The following is a 13,526-nucleotide window of genomic DNA, read 5'->3' on the forward strand; positions in this document are numbered from 1 at the left end:
GTTATATAGTAAAGGAATGGATGTTATATGGTAAAGGAATTGATGTTATATGGTGAATGAATGGATGTTATATAGTAAAGGAACGGATGTTATATAGTAAAGGAATGGATGTTAGATGGTAAAGGAACGGATGTTAGATTAAAGGTATTAATAATAAAAAATAGCAACTGAAAGGTCAGAATTTTCATTTTGCAGAGATCAATAACTGTCTTCAGGTGACAAACTGATTAGGCTTCTGTGTTATCAGGGAGACATATGAGGTGCAGGTTATCTGGGAGATTTGATTTGCAGGTTCTCTGCTAGAGTGCAGGGCCCATATTCATAAAGCATCTCTGAGTAGGAGTGCTGATCTAGGACCAGTTCTGCCTTTTAGATAAAAATGAGTAAGATTACATGGACAAGGGAGACCTGATCCTAGATCAGCACTCCTTCTCTGAAACACATTATGGGTGACAGTAATTGACTGGGTGACTTCTATCTCACACTCATCAGACACACACACACACACACACACACACACACACACACACACACACACACACACACACACACACACACACACACACACACACACACACAAAGGTGACGGTAGTTATTCTATTTCACACGCTCATCAGTTCCCCACCAATCTCATTAATGAGCATATGATTCCTATTTGTCAGTATCTAGATGTGGCTGTTCAAACCATTCATATGAGTCAGTATCTAGATGTGGCTGTTCAAACCATTCATATGAGTCAGTATCTAGATGTGGCTGTTCAAACCATTCATATGAGTCAGTATCTAGATGTGGCTGTTCAAACCATTCATATGAGTCAGTATCTAGATGTGGCTGTTCAAACCATTCATATGAGTCAGTATCTAGATGTGGCTGTTCAAACCATTCATATGAGTCAGTATCTAGATGTGACTGTTCATGTGAGTCAGTATCTAGATGTGGCTGTTTGAACAGTTCATGTGAGTCAGTATCTAGATGTGGCTGTTTGAACAGTTCATGTGAGTCAGTATCTAGATGTGGCTGTTTGAACAGTTCATGTGAGTCAGTATCTAGATGTGGCTGTTTGAACAGTTCATGTGAGTCAGTATCTAGATGTGGCTGTTTGAACAGTTCATGTGAGTCAGTATCTAGATGTGGCTGTTCAAACCATTCATATGAGTCAGTATCTAGATGTGGCTGTTCAAACAGTTCATATGAGTCAGTTGTAGGAGCAGACAGTCAGAACCGTGTACTAGGCCTATCTATCAGTATAGGCAGGTCAGCCACCAGACAGACAGTCAGAACCGTGTACTAGGCCTATCTATCAGTATAGACAGGTCAGCCACCAGACAGACAGTCAGAACCATGTACTAGGTCTATCTATCAGTATAGGCAAGTCTGCCACCAGACAGACAGTCAGAACCGTGTACTAGGTCTATCTATCAGTATAGGCAGGTCAGCCACCAGACAGACAGTCAGAACCGTGTACTAGGTCTATCTATCAGTATAGGCAGGTCAGCCACAAGACAGACAGTCAGAACCGTGCACTAGGTCTATCTATCAGTATAGGCAGGTCAGCCACCAGGCAGACAGTCAGAACCGTGTACTAGGTCTATCTATCAGTATAGGCAGGTCAGCCACCAGACAGACAGTCAGAACCGTGTACTAGGTCTATCTATCAGTATAGACAGGTCAGCCACCAGACAGACAGTCAGAACCGTGTACTAGGTCTATCTATCAGTATAGACAGGTCAGCCACCAGACAGACAGTCAGAACAGTTTACTAGGCCTATCTATCAGTATAGACAGGTCAGCCACCAGACAGACAGTCAGAACTGTGTACTAGGTCTATCTATCAGTATAGGCAGGTCAGCCACCAGACAGCCTATCTATCGGCAATCAAAAACGATATCTCACAATGCAATGCTGTATCTTGCAATTTCTTGGCTTGCAATGTCTTGCAACTTCAGTAAAGCAGGGCCTATCATCACTGAATAGGCTAGGACATTCTACAAGAAACCGAGCGAAGACTGTACAACAGGCCAAAGACTGAACACACACTCGCATCATTAGTGTAGACAGGGAGTAAAAGGCAAAGTGAGAGGTTTTACTCTCGCCAAAATATGTCCAAAATAAGCCTTTGGACCTAAGCTTGTCTGCCTTCCCGCCTCTGGGACAACAACTTCCATTGTTAGAAGACCAGTGGTGTATTGTACTTAAGTAAAAATACTTTAAAGTACTACTTAAATTGTTTTTGGGGGTATCTGTACTTTACAATTTCAATTTTTTACTTTTACTTCACTACATTCTTAAAGAAAATAATGTACTTTTTACTAAATATATTTTCCATGTCACCCAAAAGTACTCGTTACATTTTGAATGCTTAGCAGGACATGTCAAATTCATGCACTTTTCAAGAGAACATTCCTGTTCATCCCTACTGCCTCTGATCTGGTGGACTCACTAAACACAAATGCTTTGTCTGTGAATGATGTCCGAGTGTTGGAGTCTGCCCCTGGCTATCCGTAAATACATAAATAAACTGGAAATGGTGCTGTCTGGCTTGCTTAATTATTTGTGAAATTATTTATTCTTTTACTTTTGATACATAAGTATATTTCAGCAATTACATTTACTTTTGATACTTAAGTATATTTAAAACCAAATACTTTTAGACTTTTACTTAAGTAGTATTTTACTGGGTGACTTTCACTTTTACTTGAGTCATGTTGTATTAAGATATCTTTACTTTTACTCAAGTATGACGATTGGGTACTTTTCCCACCACTGGCGGAGACATGCGCATCTCGTCATTATATACAGATCTCTGTCGAAGAGCATGAGCAGGTGAGCCAGCGCGAGGGAGAGAGAAGATGGGCAGGCATGCCAGCGCGAGGGAGAGAGAAGAGGGGCAGGCAGGCCAGCGCGAGGGAGAGAGAAGAGGGGCAGGCATGCCAGCGCGAGGGAGAGAGAAGAGGGGCAGGCAGGCCAGCGCGAGGGAGAGAGAAGAGGGGCAGGCAGGCCAACGCGAGGGAGAGAGAAGATGGGGCAGGCAGGCCAACGCGAGTGAGAGAGAAGAGGGGCAGGCAGGCCAGCGCGAGGGAGAGAGAAGAGGGGCAGGCAGGCCAACGTGAGGGAATGTCTTGGTAATCTGTATCTCGCAATTTCTTGTCTTCCATGCCTCGCAAGTTACCAAAGTAGCCTAAAGTCGGGTGTACACTACGGGATTTTGAGATCAGAAACAAAATCCCCAAGTCATTGACTACTCAGCAACATTTAATGTGAACTGATCTGTGTGCTACCTATCCCGTCTTTAAGCAGTCCCAGACGGCCTGATATTTTCAAACATTTTTGATTTTATCGGCACAAAGTCTGCAATGATCTTGTAGTGTGAGATATGCAACTACAAGATTTCAGAACGGTGATCAGCAATAGCCAATGAGATCTTGAGTAGTAGCGATGACTACTACTAGTATGCGTCTGTACTTGTCAAATTGTTACAGCTCTGACAAGCTCTTTACACGCAAATGTATTCAATTCAAAATGTATTGGCTAGATATTTCAACTCTGTATTTGTCAAGCATGAATGTCTGACTGAAAACATTTTTGAGGCTGCTTTGAGCCAAAGCTCGTTGTAGCTACGTTAAACCTAATCACATCATCACATCACTGTCTTAGTGAGACAGCGTGGTATGGAGAATCCTCACGACCAAGTGAAGAATCTTGTCTGTGCCACATCGTTTCTTCTGCGCACAACTACGTTGGCAAGACAACAAACTCCTGGAAAGATGGTCATTTAATGTGAGAGGCTTAGCAGTGTTACTATTTTATATGTCGTGTGGTGTCCGCCCAGACCTTTATAGCCTACCAGCTAGTTAGCAACTTTGATGGGGGTAGGGGCCGCAAACAATCTGCTCACGAGGCTGCGTACCCACATCCACCCCCCCTCCCCCCATCAGAAAATGTGCTGTTTTACAGGGTGTAGAGAAATGTTTGCAGTTTTTAATATAATATCTGAGTGAGACTGACAAACAAAATCAATGGGGGACCCCCGGCCGGTAATTCATGATACCATGATAACAACAAGTTTAGATAGCTGGCCTCTAACTAAGCAATCTAAAGAATGTTAGCTGACCTAATTGACTGAGCCGAGGGCTTTCAAAAGGGGGGCCCTTTTGTAGTTAGATGTGGCTGTTCAAACAGTGACACTACTGGATACAGTCATTTCAGTTCACTGTTGTCACTGTGTTAGATAACTGCCTAGCAACATTTTCCTTTTTCATTTCCTTCATTTCACTTTCATTTTGACTCATCTCTGAAAATATAGCTCATAGTGGTGCAAAACCTTGCATCCTCTCAGCGAAAAATACTGGGATAAACAGCAAGGGAATAGCCTACTCTACATAGACTGGTGGGGAATCATTAAGTGATGTGATGACACTGTGACCTTTTCTCCAAACCAGCCAGGAATTAACTATTCATGCAGTGGATAAACCTTCTACTTTGACACCTGAAATCAAGTGTTGTCAAACATTCCAAAGCACATTGAATGTGTCGCTAAACACTGTTGAAAGTAGTGACACAACCTTTAGTCCCTCTCTGTCTCAACTAAAACCCAGTACTAGGCCTGTTTGTGCACCCTTCCACCCTCTTTTGACACCTTCTCTATGCGTTCTCAGATGTTATTAGTCTCTCTAGCTGCCTCAGCAAAGCAACAGAGTCTCCTGTATTATCTCCAGGGCTGTAATGGGCTAGCTCATTTCGAGCCTACATGGAAACAGCCCCATCTGTCCCATGGGAAATAAATACCATATAATCACCCAGACCCTTTAAGGAATGTCTTTGAGCTTTTAATATTAGTATGCAGCCTACCCCCGCTAAATGTGTGCAAAATCTCTCTCCGCACAGCCCTAATATATTTTACATACATAACTTGACCTATACTAATGAGTGAGATGTGCTTGGTGACAAATGTGTTTCTAATATTGATTCAGCAGAGCTAGCTAGCTGGTAGATGCTAATAGAGGCATCTAATATTGATTCAGCAGAGCTAGCTAGCTGGTAGATGGAAATAGAGGTGTCTCCAGAGAATTAAAAGGAAGTACTAAATGAACTTTTAACCTGGATGTATTTTAGTGTGTCACAACATGTCAAAAGTAGTACTTGGTAATTTACTGTCATATGCACTGAGTATATAAAACATTTGGAACATCTGCTCTTTCTATGACATAGACTGTCCAGGTGAATCCGGGTGCAAGCTATGAGCAGGAAGCACTGGAGTCAACATGGGCCAGCATCCCTGTGGAAAGATTTTGACACCTTGCAGTCCATGCTCCGATGAATTAAGGCTGTTCTGAGGGCAAAAGGGGGTGCAACTCAATATTAGGAAGGTGTTGGGTCACAGTGGAGAAGGGTTCTTACAATAGCTAAAATGTCATACATGAATATTCAAATGAAATGATATTCAAAACTGTCATGTTATTTTGTGATACAGTACCTTTACCGTGGTCCTAAGAGGAAAGGTTTATCTTCCTTATAAATGAACAGTCGATAACATCAACAAACACTCTTAGAGAAAAAAGGCTAAAGGTTTCCGAAAAGGTTCTTCAGCTGACCCCAAGGGTTCTACCTGGAAACAAAAAGGGTTCTTCAATGGGTTCTCTTATGGGGACAGCTGAATAACTTTTTTAGGTTCTAGGGAGCACCTTTTTTTTCTAAGAGTGACGAAAACAATTTGTAATGAAAGAATAATAATCAACTAAACAACGAGATCTATTCACTTCTTCTCCTGGAGTTTGTTTTCCCAGACGTCCATTAATGACGCTCTATAGCCTATACCACGGTTCATCACACTCGTAACGCTGCCCTCCCCTAAACACCAGCGCCCCATTCCCTATATAGTGAACTACTTTTGACCAGGGCCTATGGGCTATCCCATAGGGCTCCGGTCCAAAGTAGTGCACTATGTAGGTAATGGGTTGCCATTTGGGACGCATCCCAGCGCAGGCATGCTGCACTATTTTATGCTGAGTTAAACAGATTGGTATTGTGTTGAAAGGCATCCCAGTCCCAGCGTATTAACCAAGGTGCAATCTCATGTGACGCACTGAGCACTCTGCTCGTGATGGGCTTCGCTAGTCAGTCCCCCTTCGTCCCTCATACACTCGCGCTCACACACACACACACACACACACACACACACACACACACACACACACACACACACACACACACACACACACACACACAGACAATGTTTGACACACTCACACTCACACACACACTGATAGCCTGAAGTTTGAAGTAGAAGTCTAAAGGCTGTTAGATGCTGACAAAGTCCCTGGTCTAGAAGTGTATTATTGTACCACAGTAGTATGTCTGTACCACAGCAACTTATTGTAGTGTACCACAGTAGTATGTCTGTACCACAGAAACGTATTGTAGTGTACCACAGTAGTATGTCTGTACCACATCAACTTATTGTAGTGTACCACAGTAGTATGTCTGTACCTCAGCAACTTATTGTAGTGTACCACAGTAATATGTCTGTACCTCAGCAACTTATTGTAGTGTACCACAGTAGTATGTCTGTACCACATCAACTTATTGTAGTGTACCACAGTAATATGTCTGTACCACATCAACTTATTGTAGTGTACCACAGTAGTATGTCTGTACCACATCAACTTATTGTAGTGTACCACAGTAGTATGTCTGTACCACATCAACTTATTGTAGTGTACCACAGTAGTATGTCTGTACCACAGCAACGTATTGTACCACACCACAGTAATATGTCTGTACCACAGCAACTTATTGTACCACACCACAGTAATATGTCTGAACCTCAGCAACTTATTGTACCACACCACAGTAATATGTCTGTACCTCAGCAACTTTACAGGATGACAACAACACTGCTGCATCCTCTCACATATTAGATTAAGTCACAGACACCTGTCTGTTTGTTTGTCTGTCTGCCTGTCCCCTGCCTGCCCTCTATCTGTTTGTCTGCTTCCTGCCTGTCTGCCTGCCCGCCTTCCCCAGGTCTGTCTGCACCCTGCCTACTCCCCTCCCTGCCCCCACCACCCTCCCTGCACCCTGCCTGCTCACCTCCCTGCACCCTGCCTACTCCCCTCCCTGTACCCTGCCTGCTCCCTTTGCTGTACCCTGCCTGCTCCCCTCCCTGTACCCTGCCTACTCCCCTCCCTGCACCCTGCCTGCTCCCCTCCCTGCACCCGGCCTGCTCCCCTCCCTGCACCCTGCCTACTCCCCTCCCTGCACCCTGCCTGCTCCCCTCCCTGCACCCTGCCTGCTCCCCTCCCTGCACCCTTCCTACTCCCCTCCCTGCACCCTGCCTACTCCCCTCCCTGCACCCTGCCTGCTCCCCTCCCTGCACCCTGCCTGCTCCCCTCCCTGCACCCTGCCTGCTCCCCTCCCTGCACCCTGCCTGCTCACCTCCCTGCACCCTGCCTGCTCACCTCCCTGCACCGGCCTGCTCCCCTCCCTGCACCCTGCCTGCTCCCCTCCCTGCACCCTGCCTGCTCCCCTCCCTGCACCCTGCCTGCTCCCCTCCCTGCACCCTGCCTACTCCCCTCCCTGCACCCTGCCTGCTCCCCTCCCTGCACCCTGCCTGCTCCCCTCCCTGCCCCTCCCTGCTCCCCTCCCTGCCCCCACCACCCTCCCTGCCCCTGCCTGCTCCCCTCCCTGCACCCAGCTTGCTCCCCTCCCTGCCCCCACCCCCCGTCTTCCCCCTGCCTGCATCCTGTCTGCCTCCTCCCCTCCCTACCCCCTGTCTGTCCCCTGCTCCCTGCCTGCCTCTTGTCTGCCCCCTGCCTGTCTGACCCCTGCCTGTCTGTCCCCTGTCTGCCTGTCTGCTGCTTGCCCCCTGTCTGCCTGTCTGCTGCCTGCCCGCTGTCTGCCCGCCTGCCCACCTGCCTGTCACATGATTGATAACTTGACCAGTCAACTCTCTCTCTCTCTCTGCTTCCTGCTAATTATAATGACATACAGTACAGTATAATCTAATGACTAATTTATTATGTTCATGTGTAGGCTAACAACTACAATAATAATACATTCCATTTACAAGCCTTGTTGGGGCACACTGGCATACCATTTACATAGCATGACCAATACATTGCTTCACTAACTATTAAGCAAGTATGGACATTGGAACCTGGCCTATCATATGCTTCATCCTGGTGACCAGGCCAGACCTTTCTTTCTCAAGCAGCCTGGTCACACAGGTACTATTCAGTCAGTCAGAGCCAGGTCAGCTGTGTGTGCAAACCATTCATCTCTAATAAATTATCTTTATCAGGGAAGACACAGTGGGTCGTAGACCCTGACTAAAGAGTCTGTCAGGTCTGTAAGCCTTAAATTGAAAGCTAAGTGATCGCCAAAATGAGTAGCAGAGTAAAATGAGGATGGGGCTAGGAAAGAAGTCATGAGCAGCGAAGCAGCTAATTATTCACACTGGTTTCTGGATCCATCATGACCCTCAACACGCCTCATTTCCCAAAGTCCTAACTCTTCATAGGTTGGTTTTGCATTTGCAGGAAATTAACCTAAAGGGCTTGATTACTACTAACAAACTCAGATTGTCCCTAATTTTGTCCCTAATCCCACCGCTTTAAAAACAAACTCAAACAAGCAAAGGTGAATTTCTGGATATTATGGGGATGTTATGGCAATGTTATGGGGATGTTATGGCAATGTTATAGGAACATTATGTTGATGGTTACTTTATAAAAAAAATAAATGCTTAATAATGAGGTCTGGGACAGAACAGCCCATATCATTAGCATTGACAGCAAGACTGAATAGACCAAATGATTAGCATTGACAGGAAGACTGAACAGCCCAAACCATTAGCATCGAGAGGAAGACTGAACAGCCCAAATGATTAGCATTGACAGGAAGACTGAACAGCCCAAACCATTAGCATTGACAGGAAGAATGAACAGCTCAAACCATTAGCATTGACAGGAAGACTGAACAGCCCAAACCATTAGCATTGACAGGAAGAATGAACAGCTCAAACCATTAGCATTGACAGGAAGAGGAACAGCTCCCGGCCCTCGGCCCCCAGTCCTAATCCTCTGACATGTTACTACTGTACCCTGACAGAGTCACCAGTCCTAATCCTCTGACATGTTACTACTGTACCCTGACAGAGTCACCAGTCCTAATCCTCTGACATGTTACTATTGTACCCTCACAGAGTCACCAATATTTGGTCCTTTGTGTGGAAGCCAACAGATCATCATTACCACCTGGTGGAGTCCCTGACCTGAGTAGGATCATCCTCCGCCATCCTCCACTTCTCCCTCATCCCCCTCTCCTCCGCCACTCCTCCATCCAGCCCCTGTTAAAGTCATCCCCCTCCCCCTCTCCTCCGCCACTCCTCCATCCAGCCCCTGTTAAGGTCATCCCCCTTTCCTCCGCCACTCCTCCATCCAGCCCCTGTTAAAGTCATCCCCCCTCCTCCAGCCCCTTCCATCCAGCCCCTGTTAAAGTCAGCCCCCTCCATCCAGCCCCTGTTAAAGTCATCCCCCTCTACTCCGCCCCCCCTCCATCCAGACCCTGTTAAAGTCATCCCCCTCTCCTCCGCCACTCCTCCATCCAGACCCTGTTAAAGTCATCCCCCTCTACTCCGCCCCCCCTCCATCCAGACCCTGTTAAAGTCATCCCCCTCTACTCCGCCCCTCCATCCAGACCCTGTTAAAGTCATCCCCCCTCTACTCCGCCCCCTCCATCCAGACCCTGTTAAAGTCATCACCCTCTACTCCGCCCCCTCCATCCAGACCCTGTTATAGTCATCCCCCTCTACTCCGCCCCCTCCATCCAGACCCTGTTAAAGTCATCCCCCCTCTACTCCGCCCCCTCCATCCAGACCCTGTTAAAGTCATCCCCCCTCTACTCCGCCCCCTCCATCCAGACCCTGTTAAAGTCATCACCCTCTCTTCGAGCCCCCTCCATCCTGACCCTGTTAGTCATCCCCCTCTACTCCGCCCCCTCCATCCTGACCCTGTTAAAGTCATCACCCTCTCTTCTAGCCCCCTCCATCCTGACCCTGTTAAAGTCATCACCCTCTCTTCAAGCCCCTCCATCCTGACCCTGTTAAAGTTATCCCCCTCTACTCCGCCCCCTCCATCCTGACCCTGTTAAAGTCATCACCCTCTCTTCTAGCCCCCTCCATCCTGACCCTGTTAAAGTCATCACCCTCTCTTCGAGCCCCCTCCATCCTGACCCTGTTATAGTCATCCCCCTCTACTCCGCCCCCTCCATCCTGACCCTGTTAAAGTCATCACCCTCTCTTCGAGCCCCCTCCATCCTGACCCTGTTAAAGTCATCACCCTCTCTTCTAGCCCCCTCCATCCTGACCCTGTTAAAGTCATCACCCTCTCTTCTAGCCCCCTCCATCCAGACCCTGTTAAAGTCATCACCCTCTCCTCCAGCCCCCTCCATCCTGACCCTGTTAAAGTCATCCCCCCTCTACTCCGCCCCCCCTCCATCCTGACCCTGTTAAAGTCATCACCCTCTCTTCTAGCCCCCTCCATCCTGACCCTGTTAAAGTCATCACCCTCTCCTCTAGCCCCCTCCATCCTGACCCTGTTAAAGTCATCACCCTCTCTTCTAGCCCCCTCCATCCAGACCCTGTTAAAGTCATCCCCCTCTACTCCGCCCCCCCTCCATCCTGACCCTGTTAAAGTCATCACCCTCTCTTCAAGCCCCCTCCATCCAGACCCTGTTAAAGTCATCACCCTCTCTTCTAGCCCCCTCCATCCAGACCCTGTTAAAGTCATCACCCTCTCTTCTAGCCCCCTCCATCCTGACCCTGTTAAAGTCATCACCCTCTCTTCTAGCCCCCTCCATCCTGACCCTGTTAAAGTCATCACCCTCTCTTCTAGCCCCCTCCATCCTGACCCTGTTAAAGTCATCACCCTCTCCTCCGCCCCCTCCATCCAGACCCTGTTAAAGTCATCACCCTCTCTTCTAGCCCCCTCCATCCTGACCCTGTTAAAGTCATCACCCTCTCCTCCAGCCCCCTCCATCCTGACCCTGTTAAAGTCATCACCCTCTCTTCCAGCCCCCTCCATCCAGACCCTGTGAAAGTCATCCCCCCTCTACTCCGCCCCCTCCATCCTGACCCTGTTAAAGTCATCACCCTCTCCTCCGCCCCCTCCATCCAGACCCTGTTAAAGTCATCACCCTCTCCTCCAGCCCCCTCCATCCTGACCCTGTTAAAGTCATCACCCTCTCTTCTAGCCCCCTCCATCCAGACCCTGTTAAAGTCATCCCCCTCTACTCCACCCCCTCCATCCTGACCCTGTTAAAGTCATCCCCCTCTCCTCCAGCCCCCTCCATCCTGACCCTGTTAAAGTCATCCCCCCTCTACTCCGCCCCCTCCATCCTGACCCTGTTAAAGTCATCACCCTCTCATCCAGCCCCCTCCATCCAGACCCTGTTAAAGTCATCCCCCTCTACTCCGCCCCCCCTCCATCCTGACCCTGTTAAAGTCATCACCCTCTGTCATCCTCTGGGGAGATAACACAGCGGCCAGGCAGACCTGACTGAGCCCTTCTGACTGATAGCCTAACTGTCAGGGTGGGAAGAGGGGACAGGGAGAGGGAAGGAGAGCTTTTTCTGAATATTTTATCTTACTTGTTTTAGCCAGTAGTATTTCCAATTGCTTAGATTATAGATTATTGCAGTTATATTTTTGTGGTGATGGAAAAAAGTCAGAGGAATGTGTTCATAATAAAAAACATGAGTATGTTCACTGTAGTATACTAGGAGTATGTTTACTGTAATATACTAGGAGTATGTTCACTGTAATATACTAGGAGTATGTTCACTGTAATACACTAGGAGTATGTTCACTGTAATACACTAGGAGTATGTTCACTGTAATATACTAGGAGTATGTCCAAACTGCTTTATTATACTTGTATGATTGATAACTTTCCATATTATCTGATGAGCTGATTAAATGAGCAGAAGAAAAGCTTAATGGTCAGAGAAATAGAGTGCTAACCAGATGGTAATTGTCCTAGTCTTGTCTCTGGACTCATCACTCACTATGAACTATATACAACATGCTCTTATTAGAATATATCAAAATAGTGTAATTTAACCAATGTAGTTGGGAGAGGCTATACGGACGCTCCTGGTGCTCACAACTATGAGGTATGTTGCTAAGCTGAGAGCCACACATTTAAGCTAAGCTAGCTAGTTGTCTCCCAATGTAGTTAGTTATATGTTACCTGATCTGACATATTCGTTATGTCACATAGCATGTTTAGGTTAAGAGACAGAAATATCATAAAACTAAATTGTAAATATATGTGAATGAAAACAGTTAAAGCTATAGATACAATGGTATTCTGAGCTCAGCTTGATGATAGTGTTGTCTAATGGGTGAGTGGCATGTCTAGATTAGAGTCTTTATAATCCCACATATCTAGAGTAGAGTCTTTATTATCCCACATATCTAGAGTAGTCTTTATTATCCCACATATCTAGAGTAGAGTAGAGTCTTTATTATCCCACATATCTAGAGTAAAGTCTTTAGTATCCCACATATCTAGAGTAGAGTAGAGTCTTTATTATCCCACATATCTAGAGTAAAGTCTTTAGTATCATACACATATCTAGAGTAGAGTCTTTATTATCCCACATATCAAGAGTAGAGTCTTTATTATCCCACATATCAAGAGTAGAGTCTTTATTATCCCACATATCTAGAGTAGAGTCTTTATTATCCCACATATCTAGAGTAAAGACTTTAGTATCCCACATATCTAGAGTAGAGTCTTTATTATCCCACATATCTAGAGTAAAGACTTTAGTATCCCACATATCTAGAGTAGAGTCTTTATTATCCCACATATCTAGAGTAGAGTCTTTAGTATCCCACATATCTAGAGTAGTCTTTATTATCTCACATATCTAGAGTAGAGTCTTTATTATCCCACATATCTAGAGTAAAGTCTTTATTATCCCACATATCTAGAGTAGAGTCTTTATTATCCCACATATCTAGAGTCTTTATTATCCCACATATCTAGAGTCTTTATTATCCCACATATCTAGAGTCTTTATTATCCCACATATCTAGAGTAGAGTCTTTATTATCCCACATTTCTAGAGTAGAGTAGAGTCTTTATTATCCCACATATCTAGAGTAGAGTCATTATTATCCCACATATCTAGAGTAGTCTTTATTATCCCACATATCTAGAGTAGAGTCTTTATTATCCCACATATCTAGAGTAGAGTCTTTATTATCCCACATATCTAGAGTCTTTAGTATCCCACATATCTAGAGTAGTCCTTTGTATCCCACATCTAGAGTAGAGTACAGACTTTATTATCCTACAAGGGCAATTCATTTAGCAGCATATAGTAAAAAACGATGGACACATGACAATAAATACACACAACAGAATGTTTTAATATAGAATATTGACCTATTAGTTTTAGTCCTGCTGTATGTGATGTCACGGGGATGTTTTAATATAGAATATTGACCTATTAGTTTT

General features: G+C 45.8%; 1 protein-coding gene across 1 annotated transcript; it reads left to right on the forward strand.

The window, feature by feature from the left end:
* Positions 1-2,815: 2,815 nt before the first annotated feature.
* Positions 2,816-11,094, forward strand: LOC123727910 (proline-rich extensin-like protein EPR1). The gene is made up of 4 exons (XM_045698323.1): positions 2,816-2,823; positions 7,024-7,736; positions 9,786-9,969; positions 10,242-11,094. The coding sequence occupies exons 1-4, from the start codon at positions 2,816-2,818 to the stop codon at positions 11,092-11,094; spliced, it is 1,758 nt and encodes a 585-aa protein (XP_045554279.1).
* The last annotated feature ends 2,432 nt before the right edge of the window (positions 11,095-13,526 follow it).

The sequence above is a fragment of the Salmo salar genome, chromosome ssa01 (genome assembly GCF_905237065.1).
Source record: "Salmo salar chromosome ssa01, Ssal_v3.1, whole genome shotgun sequence".
Taxonomy (NCBI): Eukaryota; Metazoa; Chordata; class Actinopteri; order Salmoniformes; family Salmonidae; genus Salmo; species Salmo salar.

Coding starts and splice junctions, on each gene's coding strand:
- LOC123727910 (XM_045698323.1), top strand. Junction 7,737..9,785: donor CCCCCGTCTTCCCCCTGCCT/GCATCCTGTCTG, acceptor CCCTCCATCCAG/ACCCTGTTATAGTCATCCCC. Junction 9,970..10,241: donor GCCCCCTCCATCCTGACCCT/GTTAGTCATCCC, acceptor ACCCTGTTATAG/TCATCCCCCTCTACTCCGCC.